The sequence below is a fragment of the Hyperoodon ampullatus genome (genome assembly GCF_949752795.1).
Source record: "Hyperoodon ampullatus genome assembly, chromosome: 6".
Lineage (NCBI taxonomy): Eukaryota > Metazoa > Chordata > Mammalia > Artiodactyla > Ziphiidae > Hyperoodon > Hyperoodon ampullatus.
Genome location: NC_136919.1, coordinates 109,106,686 through 109,124,560, shown reverse-complemented (window position 1 = coordinate 109,124,560; position 17,875 = coordinate 109,106,686). Strand labels below are relative to the sequence as shown.

At 40.7% G+C, this 17,875-nt stretch overlaps 2 protein-coding genes across 2 annotated transcripts in view; both read right to left on the bottom strand.

The window, feature by feature from the left end:
* Positions 1-17,875, bottom strand: part of SHC3 (SHC adaptor protein 3) — a gene marked incomplete at both ends in the record, with an annotated part of 148,143 nt that overhangs the window by 120,616 nt on the left and 9,652 nt on the right. The window lies entirely within an intron of this gene.
* On the bottom strand, positions 7,015-9,306 carry LOC307054259 (keratin, type I cytoskeletal 25-like; the record flags this gene model as incomplete). Its single annotated transcript, XM_079705861.1, is given in 3 exon segments — positions 7,015-7,263; positions 7,267-7,605; positions 9,226-9,306. Coding segments are annotated over 3 exon segments (669 nt in total).

Here is a 17,875-nt window from a genome sequence, read left to right as displayed (position 1 = left end):
GGTAGGAGTGTAAATTAGGGCAAACACTTGGGAAAACTGTTTGGCATTTTCTTCTGAAACTGAATATGTGCATACCCTGTGATCCAGCAATTCCACTCCAAGAGAAATAAATCCATCTGCCACCAAAAGAAATGTATGAAAATATTCAGAGTAGCACTATTCATAATAGTCCCAAACTGAAGGAAAACCAAATATCCATCAATGGTGTAATGAATAAATAAATAGTAATATATTCACAAAATATAGTGATTGATGGTACAGCAATGAGAATTGGAAGAACCTCAACTATATGCAAAAGCTTATCTCTGTAATTGACAAAAAAGACTCTTCAACCACGTCATTCGTTCTCTAAATGTTGGCAGAGCCCCCACTCTGTGCCAGAACTAGTCTAAGCAGATGGTAGGATACCAGCGAACAGGATAGGTGAGGTCGTGCACTGACTGAGGGTCCATTCGAGTCAGGAAAGTAGGTAATAAATATAAATAAATAATTGTTCTATCCTTCACCTGCCTTTTGGGCTTCATGCACTAACTCCACACCCATACTCCTAACCAAACCGAATTTTCCATCACCACCTTCTCCACCCCACCTTCTCACACCTCCCGTGTCCATATATGCAATGAACTGCTGCCTGCAATCCCTTCTTTCCTCCCCTCCCTTCCACTTCCCCTTCTCAGATCCCCTCCAATCCTTAACGATCCACATCAAATATCAGACACCCAGAAAGTGCCCCTCCCCCCTCAAGTAATAACATCCCTTATTGTATGAGAGCGCTATTTGTGTTCTGCTGCCATGGACCTCTTTGCCTGTTTGCATGATGCCTTTTCACCATTTTATCACGGCACAAGGCTTTGCACAGAAAATGTAACAAAGTTACGCTGCCAAAATTAAAAATGAAGAAAAGTTAAACCTTTAGGGCTCTTTGTCATTGCCATGCCATCCCTCCCTATCAATTCCCTCACATCCCAGGATGCCTCCAAAATGTCGAGTTAGTGCCCTGCATCATTGTCCCCTAACCTAGTGCAGGCTCCAGCACCCATTTACACATTTTGTCACCCAGAAGAAGCTGCAGGATTGTGTCTCTATTCCTCTTTGCATTCCTAATGCTTCACCTGGAATGGGTACAAAATAAATGTTTGGTGAATGTATTCACTAAAGGCTAACGAAGTTAAAGATGCTTTCAACATCCCTCCAGTAATCAGAACTAGAAAGCTTATAACACTTCATTTGATAATGCAGAAATCTCATGAATCACAATTTTTTCATTAACTTTTCATTTCACTTATTAGCACCAATTTACAATGGTTTGTGATATGTAATGTACTTGAACATTCTCTGATTGTGTTTCCCTGAAATTATTCTGGAATGTAGATATTTGACTGTTAAATAAGCCTTTTCACTTAGCTATATTAATCCAAGTGAATGTCTGAGACTGTATTTTAAGTTAAAGAACAATACGAAAAAACAAGGTGGGGGACGGGAATGCTGATCCTAGCAAAGGAAGAGAGGAGTAAAAAGCACAATAAATATTTGTGACAATATTCTGTAATTATTTCAAAATAAAAAGTTTTTAAAAAATATTCAGGAATGGAAAAAAGCAGACTATAATACTATTGCTATAAATTTCAACATTTTCTCCAGTTTACCTAGGTGTCAATTTTTCCCCATCTAGAGCAGTATCCTGGAAATGGATACAGGTAACATTCAATTGGGATTACAGGTGCATTTCCTAAAAGACCAGCAAATTGATAGTTTTCCAATTGAATCACATACTTAGTTTCCCAATGACTAATTACAATTTTTAAATGAATATATATTCTATGAGTTAGCCACCTAATCTCTAAGTCTGTATGTTAACTGGCATGTGTTCTTTTAAGCCGAGTACGCCATAATGACACAATTCAACATGAATTTAATGCTTCTATGTGCCAAGCGCTACGATATAAAAATGAACAAGAAAAACCACTGACCTCAAATTTCACTCCTCTGTCTTCCGTTCTTTTAAAAGCATAAGAAGATAGTTCTAAGAAAGGCACATGTCACTTTTGCTGGCTGGCGAATGACAAAGCCTTGTGAAGCTTTGCATATTTCTGCATTCAGCTCGATAGACAAGAGTGAACTTTGGATTCATACTGCCCTAGGTTACAGACCCACCTCGTGGTTGTGTGAACTGCAGCAAACCACTGAGACTTTCTGAGTCTCTTTTTCCTCATCTGTAAAATGGGATTATTGTGAGAAATACACGAGACATCATGGATTTTAAACAAATGGCATTAATTAAGCCAGTCACAATGAGTGAAAGCTACCTATACTATATTCAGAACACTGACTATTCATCCACAACACACTCCTGTGATAAGTATTTCAATTGGCTTTTCATAAAACTTGTACCGATTTATACATCAGCTCATGGTGTCTGAGAGTACCTTTCCCCTCCCTCTTTGCCAACTCTGCAGGATGTGATTTATTTTCATTTTACTATTTACCTGAAAATCATAATTTTTACAACGAACTTCATTGCCTCGGAAATGAGATTTTATTTACACTTTAATGCCTAGTCTCTTTCACCTAATCTAAGGAAATAATGAGGGGCCCATCAGAAAAGGCATGGCCCCTCCACACCCCGCTCCTGAGACCTTTCACGCTGTGCCCTGTTATCTAAAACACTTTCTTCCTTTCTTCACCTAGATGACTGCTCTGACATTCAGACTTCACATGCTTGATGAAGTCAAGTCCCCTCTTCCCTCTGGCTCATTTTATTTAACATACCCACATTTTTAGCAATTCTGTTTGATTGAGATATAATTCATCTGCTATAAAAAGTCATCCTTTGAACATGTACAATTGTCAGTTTTAGTATATTCACAATATTGTACAATCTTCCCCACTATTTAACTCCAGAACATTCTTGTCACCCCCAAAATAAACCTGGGTAGAGACTCATTAGCAGTCTCCATCCTCTCTCCACCCTAGCTCCTGGCAACCACTAATCTACTTTTTATTTCTACAGAATGGCCAATTCTGGACATTCTATATAAATGGAATTATAAATATGTGCCCTTTTGTGTCTGGCTTCTTTCACTCAGCATGTTTTCAAGTCTCATCCATGTTACAGCACGTGTTGGTGTTTCATTCCTTCTCCTAGGTGAATACTATTCCATTGTATCCATTCAGCAGCTGATGGACATTTGGGTTATTTCCACTTTGGGGCTATTATAAAGAAAGCTGCCATGAACATTCATGTAAATTTTCATGTGAACATATGCTTTCAGTTCTCTTGGGTGTATACGTAGGAGTGGAATTGCTGGGTCATGTGGTAACTCTATGTTTAACATTCTGAAGAACCACCAAAACTTCTTCCAAAGCAGGTGTAGCATTTTACATTCCCATCAGCAACATATGAGTTCCAATTCCTCCACATCTTCACCAACAGCACTCGATATTGTTTGTCTTTTTAATTTCAGCTATCCTAGTGGGTGTGAAGTGATATCTTATTGTGGTTTTGATTTGCATTTCCCTAATGACTAAAGATGTTGAGCATCTTTTCATGTGATTACTGGCCATCTGTATGTCTTTTTTGGAGAAATGTCTGTTCAAATCCTTTGCTCATTTTTTAAATTGGGTTATTTTTGTCTTTAATGTTGAATTATAATAATTCCTTATATATTCTGGATGTCAGTCCCTTATCAGACATATGAGTTGCAAATATTTTCTCCCATTCTCTGGTTGTCTTTTCACTTTCTTGACAGTGTCCTTTGAAGCACAAAAATTTTCATTTTAATGAAGTTCAATTTATCTATTTTTCTTCTGTTGTTTGTGCTTTTCGTATCATAGCTGAAAAATGATTGCCTAATCCATGATCACAAAGATCTACTCCTATGTGTTTTCTAAGAGTTTTGTGGTTTTAGTTCTTAAAGTCTTTGATCCAGCATGAGTTTATTTTTATATAGGATGTGGGAAGGGGTCCAACTTCATTCTTTCGCATGTGGATATCTAGTTGTCTTAGCACCATCTGCTGAAAAGACAATTCCCCATTGAACAGTGTTGGAACCTATGTCAAAAATAAATTGACCATAAATGTATGGATTTATTTCTGGACTCCCAATTCTATTCCATTGATCTATATATCTATACTTAGGCCAGTACCATATTGTCTTGAAATCAGAAAATGTGAGTCCTCTAACTTTTTTCTTCTTTATCAAGATTATTTTGGCTCTTCTGGGCATGGCTGCATTTTAAATTATTTGATTAGTTTTTAAATTGTCTTTATTTGATTAGCTTATTTCATTTGTTTCTGACTTCCTAACCAGAATGTAAGCTCTATGAGGCAAAAGACCACATCTGGTTTTTTTTATCCCCAATTTGTACCCTCTGCAACTGTACAGGGCCTGAGTATAAACTCAGTGTGATTTACTGAGTAAATGAATGAATGATTGAATACCCAAGCTTTTATAGTGATAAATATTGGAAATAGCCTAAATATTAAAAAATAAGAAAATGTTTAATTAAGTTATAATGCTTTAATGGGATAGAATATTATGCAATCATTAAAAACAATGTCTTCTGGGAATTCCCTGGCCATCCAGCGGTTAGGACTCCCTTTCACTGCCAAGGGCCTAGGTTCAATCCCTGGTTGGGGAACTAAGATCCCACAAACCACACAGTGCAGCCAAAAAAAAAAAAAACTCTTCTAATAATATTGAATAATTTGGAGAATCATTGAACCTGATCTCAGTTTTGCATAAGTAAAAATAAAGGCTAAAAAACATCATGGAAATCTTAATAGCAGTTACTATGAAAATTGTGATTACAGGTAAGTTTAATTTTCTTTATTCTTTTCTCTAGTTTCTACTTTTTCTGCAGTTAGCATGCATCACTTTCATAAGAGAAAGCTAAACATTATTAACTAGAAGTATCCATATTTAGTAAGGTTGTGTACAGACTTTGGGTTTTGCAATAATGGTCAGTGAATCTCTTTTTAGGATTTTGTTGTTAGTGGCACCAACCCCTAGTGACTTGAATGGCTTCAGGTTCTATGGAGAACTGGCACATGCGATGAACTGTTCTCCAGGAAATCTGAGTTAAATATATGGGGCATAAAGTACACTATAAACGAGCTCCTGCTTAAGTCTCATCTCTGACTTGGTGAATCATCACTCAGCAACCTGTGAGAACCCAAAGGCCCAGGGCAGGCTGTGAACTTCACCTCTTTCACCCAAATCCCCAAATCCCCATTGGGTGACCCCAATGGTGAGCACATGTAAGGGCTACTATACCCACTATCAAATAGAGTTCAAATGTCATCAATTTATAGAATGTGTGGCAACTGGTTTTTTGTTTGTTTGTTTGTTTTTTAAATTTTATTATTTGGCTGTGTAGGGTGTTAGCTGCAGCACTTGGGATCTTCACTGCAGCATTCGGGATCTTTCATCACGGTGCACAGGCTCTTCATTATGGCGTGTGGGCTTCTCTAGTTGCGGCGCATGGGCTCTAGAGAGTTGAGCTCAGTAGTTACAGTGCGTGGGCTTAGTTGCCCCACGGCATGTGGGATCTTAGTTCCCTGACCAGGGATCGAACTCGCATCCCCTGCATTGGAAGGCGGATTCTTAACCACTGGAGCACCAGAGAAGTTCCTGTGTGGGGACTTTAAATTCAAGCAAAATTCTGTTCCAGAAATTTTAGGTTTGAAAAATCCTTTAGAACTACTGAAGTTAGCTGTGGCCCAACTATCTTAGCAAGTCGATCACAAACCCTTGTGTTCAAGAGCTACTTCTCTACAAATAACAAATGTTGGAGACAGTGTGGAGAAAAGGGAACAGTACTCTACACTGTTGATGGGAATGTAAAATGGTGCAGCCACTGTGGAAAACAGTATGGAGGTTCCTTTAAAAAGTAAAAATAGAGTTGCCATATAATCCAGCAATCCCACTCATGGCATATATACAGAGAAAACTGTTAATTCAAAAAGACACATGCACCCCAATGTTCATAGCAGCACTATTTATAAGCCAAGACATGGAAGTAACCTAAATGTCTGTCGACAGATGAATGGGTAAAGAAGAGGTGGTAAATATATATCTATGTATAGATATAATGGAAAATTACTCAGCCATAAAAAAGAATGAAACAATGCCATTTGCAGCAACATGGATGGACCTAGAGATTATCATACTAGGTGAAGTAAATCGGAACAAAAAGGGCAAATACCGTATGATATCATTTATATGTGGAATCTAAAATATGACACAAATGAACTTACTTATAAAACAGAAACAGACTCACGGACATAGAAAACAAACTTATGGTTATCAAAGGGGAAAGGGAGTGGTGGAGGGATAAATTAGGAGTTTGGGATTAGCAGATACCAACTATTATATACAAAATAGATAAACAACAAAGTCCTATTGGATAGCACAAGGAACTATATTCAATATCCTGTAATAAACCATACTGGAAAATAATATATGATATATATATATACATATATATATGCATATATATATATATATCACTTTGCTGTACACCAGAAACTAACATTTAAATCAGCTATATTTCAATTTTTTAAAAAAGAGCACCTTCTCACAATTTTCAAGTCAACCATGCCCACTCTCCCACTTATATAACATGGCATGTAATTCTGTCTGGTATTGCTATGAAATAATTTCAGGTTCCAAAATGATTTGATTTAGTGATGCTAAAGTTAAGATTATTTGTTATGTGTTTGTATATATATACATTTTTTTTAAAGGAAGAAGGTTTACTGACTACAAAGAATTGACATCATTTTCTGTACAGTAATCAAATGAGTCATCACATCTGTACATGACGTTCTTCCAAATGAATGCGAAGATGCTATTGATAATGCTATTGATTTCCCAGAGAAAGGTTATATTTCAGTAACAGAAAGGCAAGAGGACAGACCTTTTTCTTAGGCTTGCTCATTTTTCCAGACAGATATATAACACCTTCTCTTCTCAGAGAGTATTTGGCATATGCTCTCTCTTGTGTATCAAATTAATTGCTTTGAGATTTCTCCTCCAGGGAGTGGAGCCTGGTGATAAGTATTTTGCTGCTTTGGTCTACCTCCTCAAGGACTTTCTTAACCACTATGGGTTTGGCCAGATCTTTGATTTGGTTTCCCACATTTCCAGATACATAATCTTTAGACTTGTAACCTTTGGACTCACAAGCCCCATCATCTCCACCGATGAGGAGACAGTAGGTCTCGATTTCTTGTTCCAGGTGGACTTTGATGTCCAGGAGCTACTCGTACTCCAGTTTCTGGCCCTCGGTCTCCATCCTGACCTGGTGTAGCTGCTCCTCCAGGGCCCCGATCTGAGCCTGGATCTGGGCCAGATGCACACAGTAGGTGCCCTCGGTCTCTGTCAAGGAGCACTCCAGGGAGTGTTTCGTGGCTAGGAGAGACTGAAGTTCAATTTCCAGCGTTTGGGCTGAGGTGGTGGCTCCCATATCCTCAGAGATCTGCTGTTGCAGTGAAGCGCTCTTTTCATTGAACCAGGCCTCGGCGTCCCTGCGGTTCTGCTTGGCCAGGGCTTCGTACTCAGCCTGCATGCTGTTCAGCAGAACCGTGAGGTCCACACCGGGCTGTACATATTTGAGAAAAGAAAATTCTAGATTTCATCAATTAATTTGCCTAATCTACTTTATATGAGATTTGGTATCCTTAAAGTTATATATTTATAAGATTTCCTGTAAAAATAGCCTTGAGTTTATTGAAATGTTACTGCCCACACAAGAAGAATGGGCCATACTTAACAGCACTAATTTTGCCAATATCATAGCTTTTTTTAATTTAAAAGTTCATGGACATAAACTAATCAATGGTGGCAGAAGTCAGAAGAGTGGGTACTCTTGGATGGGTCCTGACTGGCTGGGGCACAAGGAAGCCTGGGAGGACCTGGGAATATGCTTTTGGTCTTTGTCAGGTACTTGTGTGGGTGTGATGTATTTGTATATATATGGTGCTCTTTGAGCTGAACATTCAAGGTTGCATGGTCTACTATGTAGTCAACAAAAAGAATAAAAGATCATTGCTTTTAAGAAAACCCTCGGGCTGCCCTGGTGGCGCAGTGGTTAAGAATACTCCTGTTAATGCAGGGGACACGGGTTTGAGCCCTGGTCTGGAAAGATCCCACATGCCATGGAACAATTAAGCCCGTGCGCCACAACTACTGAGCCTGTGCTCTAGAGCCCTCAAGCCACAACTACTGAGCCCACATGCCACAACTACTGAAGCCCGTGTGCCTAGAGCCTGTGCTCTGCAACAAAGAGAAGCCACCACAATGAGGAGCCCGCGCACCACAACAAAGAGTAGCCCCCACATGCCGCAACTAGAGAAAGCCCGCACACAGCAACGAAGACCCAATGCAGCCAAAAATAAATAAATAAATTTTTTTAAATAAATTTATTTTTGGCTGCATTGGGTCTTCGTTTCTGTGCAAGGGCTTTCTCTGGTTGCGGCGAGCGGGAGCCAGTCTTCATCGGGGTGCGCGGGCCTCTCACTGTCGCGGCCTCTCTTGTTGCAGAGGACAGGCTCCAGACGCGCGGGCTCAGTAAGTTGTGGCTCATGGGCCCAGTTGCTCTGCGGCATGTGGGATCTTCCCAGACCAGGGCTCGAACCCGTGTCCCCTGCATTGGCAGGCAGATTCTCAACCACTGTGTCACCAGAGAAGCTCCTAAATTAATTAATTTTTTTTAAAACTTAAAAAAAAAGAAAGCCCTCAAAGTCATTTTATTTTTAATACTCAACTTTTTCTGATGAATCATGTATGTTCATGGTACAAAAATTTGGAAAACACTAACAAGCATCAAAAGATGAAAATCATTTCTAATCAACCCACCAGAATAACTTGGCTTTATAATAAATGTTGTTTGAAGCCCTGTAACAGCTCAGTTTCTGTTCCCTGGCTTATAGGGCAGCTGTCAAGCTCTTTATGAGAACCTATCAACTTCAACACTGACACTGGAAGCTATGGCCGCATAGACACCACACACCCACAATGCAACCTGTTTCCAGCATCCATGCTGCTTCTTCCCAGCAGCAAAAACCAGTTGGCTGATTTTCAAAACCAGTTACTGGCAATTACCTTGTTATTCACCCTCCATGACAAAACCCATGCTGTTCATACTGCAGCCCCCAAGAAAATGTGCAGACGCTGTGAAGCTGAGAACCCAAAATAGGCACCAGGAAGACCGAGCAATCACTTCCCAGCTTTCATCCCATCGAGTCTCAGCCTCACGTTCACCTCGGTGGCATCGAGAGCAGTGCTGCACCATCACATCCATCTCCTGGAATGGATTCACATGTTAGGAGGTTGAGCTGACACAGAGTTGGAGTTATAATCTTGTGGTATGACAGTACTCTTTCTTGACTAAAGCAAATGAATAATCAATATCTTTGACTGAAGACAGAGGTCATCCCTGACTCATGGAACTTTGGAGAGGTGAGCTCCAGATTCAATAATAGGGACACAGATGGCTCAAATAGCAAACTTTCAGGAAGCCTCTGTCACCTGCCAGGCACTGTGCCGGTTGCCCTATTAATGTTCATTCACTGCACTCCTCCTGACTACTCTATAAGACGATGCTGTAGTCACCCCCATTTCAGACAAAGGACTTGAGGCTCAGATGCACCTCTTCCTGGTAGGCATCACCCTGTGGAAGGGAAAATTAAGAGTTAAGTAGAGTTGTCTGTCATGTGTCCAGAGAACCCGGGGTACCTGCTGTTAAGAGTAAAGCCAGAAATGTGTCTCCGGTGCAGTGGCACAAAGGTCACATGACGTGATGAGGTAGATGCCGCAGGACAGTCTTGTGGGAATAAATGGGTTGGATGTTGAGAGAGGTAACAACCCACTTTCAGTTTCCCTATTTCCTTCATCAGATTATTTTCAGCTCCCTTACAGGGAAGAAATTAGCCATTTGGTGCCATAGGAACCCTATGGCTTAACGTTTCCTTAGCTAGTGCGACAATTCTCTTTTAATCTTTCATCTCATGGGGAAAATTATTAATACAAATGCCATATAGGCTTTCATCAGAAGAGCCAGGATGTCATTGTAAATGTTAGCTGGTGGCGTGTGTCATCCATCTCATTTACGATGAGGAAGCTGAGTCAGAGAGAGGAAGTATGACTGGGGTTTGGTTAAAAGTAAATCACTGTGCTTCATTTCATCTGAAAATCACAGCAACGCAATAGGCCACATCTGCTATTCAAAGTCAAAGGAAAAGATGGAAGAAATATTCCCAAAATACATATGGGTATTACAGCTAAAGCCCTGTTCTAGTTCATGTGTAAAGGAGGCAAAGCTGACCAGCCCTCTTTATCCTATGGAGTGTGTCTCCATTCACCACTCTCATCCTCACTCTGACACTGAACTAGCTGCTTGGTCTCAGAAGATACATTCTCTCACCTTGAGCATTGGTTTTCTTCACCTCCCACTATCTGAAAAAATAAATAAAAAGATTATTGGACAAGATGGCCCCTGAGGTCTGCTTAGCTTCTCTCTGTGTAGGTGAACCCCTTGCAAGCCTAGTGCCAACAGCCACCTTCTTAGCCTAGCCAGCCTTCTTCTGTGGGCCCACTCATGGGCCCTGGAGCCCCAGTCTCAGTACTGGGCCTTCGTTTAATTGCACCAGACTGTATCTGGATTCCTGGCTTCGCATTCCACTCCTTGCCACACTCCCTTTGCCTGGAGCCCACCTCACTGTCCTGGCTCTTAGGGAGCTGCCGCCAGCCCAGGGTCTGGACTCTAACAAACTGAGAACAGGGCCAAGCTGTCTCGGAAGCCTTGTCAGGGCTACAGGATCTGTTGAAATAACCCCTTCTACATTCCTAGGATTGGTGACTTGTATCTTCTCTCTTTTGATCTTTGTCAGTCTTGCTGGGTTTATTCATCTTATTGATTTTTTTCAAAGAAACAGATTTTTGTTTTATTGACTTTTTTCTATTGATTTTGTTTTTCATTACCTTGATTTTGCTTTCATCTTTGTTATTTTCTTATGGCTGCTTGCTTTGGCTTTATTTTGTTCTTTTTTAGTGTTGAGCTAGATACTTGGATTATTGGTTGGAGAACTTTTTTCCAATGTAAGCATTTGTGGCTATATACTTCCCTCTTGGCACTATTCTAGCTGCGTCCCACATATTTTGATATGATGTAGTTTCATTTTCATTCAATTCTATGTACTTTAAAATTTTCTTTGAAATGTGTCCTTTGTCCCATGGATTATTTATAGGCATGTGGCTTAATTTCCAAGTGTTTGGATATTTTCCTGCTGTCTTTCCTTATAGCTTTCTAATTTGAATCCATTGTGGTCAGAGAACATACTCTGTATGATTCCAATTATTTTAAACTTGGTTAGATTTGCTTGTTTTATGGCTTGAGGAATGGTCTGTTTTGGTAGATGTTCCATGAGCACTTGATAAGAATGTTTTTTCTGCTGTGGTTTCATGGAGGACTCTATGGATGTCTACTAGATTCTGTGGTTGATTATGATGTTCAGTTTTGGATATCCTTGATGATTTTCAGCACAGTAGCCTATCAATTGCTCAGAGTGGGCTGTGGAAATCTCCATCTATAATTGTGGATAGAGACAAGCATTTCTGTACTTGTTTCTACTATAAGAATTAGTTCATATTACTCACACGTTGTTGCACCATGCTCTTCTCAGCCAGTGATGCCTCTTTTCCAATAAACCATAATAAAATTCTAACTCACTGTTTTAAATGTCTGTATGTTACTGCATGATTTTGAATGCATCAGAACTTATAGCACCACTGTATTGTGGGACATTCACTTTGTTCTATGGGTGGCATTATTCCCACTGATGATTTCACTGGCCTTCTTAATTGCAATTCTGAGCTTTGATGACAAAGGCTGATGGTTGGAAGGTCTCAATTGTTGAGTGGCCTATAGTAGGAGGGTGGGAGGGCAGAGGTGAGTTTACACTGGGCTTTTAGATAAAAGGAAGTGTGACTCTGAAAATCATCTGCTTGTAGATTATAACAAATAAGGCATAAAGAAAACCCTATCATCCTTTCTTGGAAAAAGGAGCAGCTGCATCTTAGACAAAGATGAATTTATCTCTGTCGTGTAGACATATGAACTAAGGTCCAAATTATTCTCAGGACAGGACAAAACTCTACAAATAGAATATACACCAACGCAAGCAATTCCACCAAATTCTTTACATGAGCAAAATCTCTTAAATGTAATTTACAAACTAAGACGTAAACAGGTAAGAGAATCCAGGATATCATGAGATCAGGACTGTTGACTGAGTGAGAAATGTTTAGCTTGGAGAGGAGAAAGTGAGGGAAATATACCTCCAGCTCCCAGCCTCATGAAGGGAGGTTGCCTAGTGTAATCCAACAAGGACCAGCAATGGACTGGTTCCCCCCATTGAAGAGGCAGCATCCTGACTCCAAGGGGCTACAGCCCCTGTTACCGACAAATGGCAGCCAACATCTCAGCGTCCCTCTGACTGTGGCCAGTCTGCAGTGGAATGTCTTTCCCACCCCCCGCTAGTCAAATGCCGTGCCCACTCCCACCTCCAAAGTGTCTCTCACTCTGGTTCTCCTGCTTGAACATCCTCCATCCCTCCACCTACCCAGATCTGGACAATCTTTCAGGACCCAGAAAAAACATCCCACACCCTCTGAGAAGCCTTTCTTAATAACTCAAGCCACCACCAATCTCTCACCACGCCTTTAGCACCTTATTAAACATGGTATTTTTTTCTTTCTTTTTAAAATGGAGCAGCTTTTCCTCCTCAACTGGATCACAAGTCCCTTTCGGAAAATCACCCTGTACCTCTTTGACAATCTACAATACCTTCCACAGGACAAGGCAAGTAACGGAGCCCTCAAAAAATACTTGTTGATACATTCATTTTCCCTCATTCTTTTTCATAAATCCACGTGCTTTAACTAAAGGTGGGGGCACATGGAAGTGTGCAGGAGTTTAGCTTTCTGTTTGGAAACGTCCTGGTGACATTTGGCTATACAATATTTTACCTTAATAATGCTTATTCATGGCTCTCATTAAAGTTGATTCTCTTACTGAAACCCTTCTGTAATTAGCTTTAAAGAAAAAGAGCAATAAAAACAGAATTCATGGGTCTGCTAATAAGGCTTCTCATCTATGGAACAGCCTGTAAAGACTTTGGGTGGGCTGTGTCATACATGTCAGTTCATGGAAAGAACAATCATCAAGGGATTTTTAAACAGAATGGAGCTCAAAATGTGCCTCTCTGAAGTTACATTCTTAATCACCAACCATATATAAATAGGCCCACAGGTCACCCTCCTCACCAGTCTCTTTTGTTCTGTCACATTCCCCAGTGTCCTACAGTCACCTTGATTCCTCCCTCTTCACATGTTAAGTGTTTATCACTGGCTCTTTCCCCAGGGAAGTTTTGGGAAGAGCCAGCTGACGTCCTTTTCCAGAATTCATGGCCTTCTATCAATCACACACCTGTAAAGCCCCCTCTGGAGAATGATTTCCTTGAAAGCAGGGACCATTTAATTCATCTTGGGTTCTCAGGAGCCCCAGCAATAGGCATCCGGTAGGTTCCCACTTAGCATGGATTGAATCAATGAACACAAAGACAAACCCACAGGGCTATGGAGATCCTAAGAAGTGATCATTAACTCTGCCTCGTACACTCTGCTGCTGAGTCTTGAAAGCTAACAGAGAGTTATTTCAGGCCAAGATGGAGTGGACAGAAAGGGCCCAGAGCGGGAGAATTTGAGCTAAGGCCAGAGTTGCAACTGGTTTGGGGAAAACAAGCTGTTTCATGTAGCTGAAATATTGGTGGTTGAGGGGCAAAAGATGAAGCTCAAGAGCTAAACTGAAGCCAAACCATGAAAGTTTGTGTGTCATAATAAGGCATTTGGATTGACTTCTACAAGCAAAGGCAAGCAACAGAGAGCTTTTAATTAGAAAGATGAGAGATATTTATTTTACAAAGGTAAATGATTCACCATATTAATAGAAAAAGGGTGAAAATATATACTTATCTCAAATGCTGAAAACTAATTTGGAAGTTCATTTGGAAAACTAGGGTTATAGGAAATGTTTATTAACTTGTAGAAGTGTATATAATAGTAAATGTCCTCCTTTATAATAAGTACAGAAGACTGACTTTGTAGCCAGAAGTGAAAAAGTCACCTTCAATGAATGGATAAAGATGTGGCACGGGCTTCCCTGGTGGCACAGTGGTTGAGAGTCCGCCTGCCGATGCAGGGGACACGGGTTCGTGCCCCGGTCTGGGAAGAGCCCACATGTCGCGGAGCGGCTAGGCCCGTGAGCCATGGCCGCTGGGCCTGCGCGTCCGGAGCCTGGGCTCCGCAACGGGAGAGGCCGCAACAGTGAGAGGCCCGCGTACCGCAAAAAATAAAAATAATAAAAAAAAGAAGATGTGGCACATATATACAATGGAATATTACTCAGCCATAAAAAGAAATGAAATTGAGTTATTTGTAGTGAGGTGGATGGACCTACAGTCTGTCATACAGAGAGTGAAGTAAGTCAGAAAGAGAAAAACAAATTCCGTATGCTAACACATATATATGGAGTCTAAAAAAAAAAATGGTTCTGAAGAACCTAGGGGCAGGAAAGGAATAAAGACACAGACGTAGAGAACGTACTTAAGGACACAGACATAGAGAACAGACTTAAGCATACAGGGAGGGGGAAGGGCAAGCTGGGACAAAGTGAGAGAGTGACATAGACATATATACACTACCAAATGTAAAATAGATAGCTAGTGGGAAGCAGCCGCATAGCACAGGGAGATCAGCTCGGTGCTCTGTGACCACCTAGAGGGGCGGGATAGGGAAGGTGGGAGGGAGATGCAAGAGGGAGGAGATATGGGGATATATGTATATGTATAGCTGATTCACTTTGTTATAAAGCAGAAACTAACACACCATTGTAAAACAATTATACTCCAATAAAAATGTTAAAAAAATTTTTAATTTAAAAAATAAAAAAGTCACCTTCACCAACAGAATTGATTACTGTACTCTAGGTCCCATGAATGTAATAAGAAAAGAAAAGATTAATATTAGCTAAAACTTATTGTACACAGAGGCAAAAATATTTGCCCAAATAGGAAGATTCATGTAGAAGAATGTTCATTATTTTACAATCTGTGATAAATTGGAAACTATCTACATGTCTAACAATAGGGAACTGACTGAATAAGTATTAGCACCTCCTTGTATACGAATATTAAGCAAATGCCAAAAAGAATGAAGCAGAATTATAGGTACTAATATTGAAAGATTTCCAAAGCATATTAAATGAAAAGAGCAAGTCACAGAACTATGTATGTAGACTACTTTGCTTTGTGAAACAGAAAAGAAAAAGAAAAGATAAAAGAAAGGAAGAAAAAAAAGTGTGTATGTGTGTGTCTGGAAATATAAATAACAAACAGGTGATGGTGATTACCTCTGAGAGGAAGAAAATTAGAAGGGAAAGCAGCTGAAGGGAAACTTTGAAACATCTAAGTTAAGACTATATTATATTTTTTAGCCAATTTTAAAAGAAAAGTCTTTGGCAAAGCAATCATCTGAAGACCAGTTCGTTTATTGTAATAATCACAGAAAGAAATGGTGAAGGTATGAATCAGGACAAAAGGAAAGGAAAAGAAGATTTGAAACCCTGTTGAGCAGAAATGATAGTTTAGTGACTGACAAGATGTAATAAGTTTAGGAAAAGGAGGTATTCAAGGATGGCGATGAGGTCTCAAGCTTGGGAAGCAGGTGAGCAGTGACACCATTGACTGAGGAACAGAATGTAGGTGGGAAAGGTCATGAATTCAGTTTGAGACCTGTTTCATTTAAGAGGCCATGAAACAGTGGATGGGTATGTTGCATGGTCAGTAAGCAATACAGACCTGGGCCCAATGTATGCCACTGCCCTTTGACACATGACACTGGTCCAAGCCACCGTCACCCCTCCTAATTGTCTCCCAACTGCCTCTACTTTCATTTCTGCCTTTCCAATCTGTTCTCCGCACAGAAGATAGAATAATCTTTCAGAAAATCTCCAGTGGTTTCCCACTGCACTTGCCTGGTGCGGGGCCACCTCCTAGGTACCCTCTCCCTGACTCAATACACTAATTACATTGGATACTGTCCGTTTCTATCTCCTTCTCCTAGAATGCAACACACACGCACGCACACACACACTCATGCACAAAAACATCTGCACACCAATCCCATCCATTTTCCTGGGTATCTAGGGCTCCACTTCCGTATCACCTCCTCAGAGAAGCCAACCTTGATTTCTGTATCTTCACTACCAATGCGATCTCCTGGTATTTTCTCTCATCTGTCTCTACTACTGACACTGAAAGAGCAGGAAGCATGCATATTTAATCACCTCTTTATCCCCAACTCCTAGCACAGGGCTACCCCAGAATGGCAATTCAATAAACACTAGTTGAATGAAATAATTGATTAGTATATTGATGGGGGAATAAATTAATAAGTAGAGGGTAAGTCTGTTCACAAATAATCAGAAATAAGAAAAAATAAAGAGGAACCTGCACAGCAGATGCCGGGAGTTTGGGAGAAAGATTGTGAGGTGACAGCACGAGGTGAAAAGGAGTTTTTGATTTTATAATTAGGGGGTCACCAAGGAACCTTTTCCAGACACTGTCCGCGGGTCGGGAGAAGCCAACTGTCTCATGTTGGTGTGAATAAGATGAGAGAAAGTGAAATGAGGAAGGAGGGGGTGGGAGAGGGAAGAAGGGATGCTTGGAGGGGAAGCTGTTTTAGGTACAAGAAGCCTAAGGACAGGGTCACAAAAATAAGTTATATATATTTTAAAGGTAATACTCAAAACTCATCACTTGCTAATCCTTGTGTGACATGTTACTATCGTCCACACCCTTGAAGTTAAGACTCTGCAAAGCTGTGTTACTGCACATCCTTTCCCATCTCCCAGTGGCAGCAGGGTATAACTATTTATACCACAGGAATTGGCAAACCCTATAAATCATGACGTTTTTGTCCACAAAGCCAGCTGTTAATGTTTCCCAGCATACCCCTGCCCTGGGAGCCTTAACCAACAGATAGTACAGGAATGAGGATTGGGGCGGGGGTGGTATTTGCAATAAAAGGACAGGAGTTTGTGGGCCACACTGGAACATCAGAATCCCCTCTCCTGGCCATCATTTGATGACCTTTATTTTCTTCTCCCACGTGAGTAAATAAGTCTCTCTGCAAACAAGGTTATTATCTATTATAGGAGTTGCTACTTCCAGCGAAAAAATCACAGCTCAGTCCTTTAGATGGTGCAGCCACCGCCGCCTCACAAATAACCATCCATAAAATAGCAGTGTCTCCAGCTCAGAGACCAGGAGGAGAGTCTGGAGGGGGGCGGTCCTGAAGGAGTGAGACCAGTGGGACCAGTGAACTTGTTACGACTTCTGGTGATGACGTTAGGTGTGACACCATCATTTATCAGGTGCAGGAGGCCGTTCCAGCCTCCATTCTGGGCACACTATTATCACTGGTCCTATAAAGACCTATTTCACAGCTCTTCTGGTGAGCAGGGGTCATAGTTCATCTGTCTCATATTCCAGGACCTCAGTTTGAGGGTTAGGCTTGAGGAATTTTTAAAGGTGTCTCCATATGGTGCCCACAGAAATGGTAAAGAAACCTGAGACTCTTCCAGGTGAGTTATTTTGTCATTTCTTCCTCTCATCTCCATTCTTCCAGAGAATATGAATCTCCTTAAGTGGTTGAGTCAGCTAGTGGCCACTCTAGATGAGACTCCAAAAGTTTGGGTACAGCCTGTGATGGTAAATTTCACGTGTTAACTTGGCTGGGCCACTGGGTGCCCA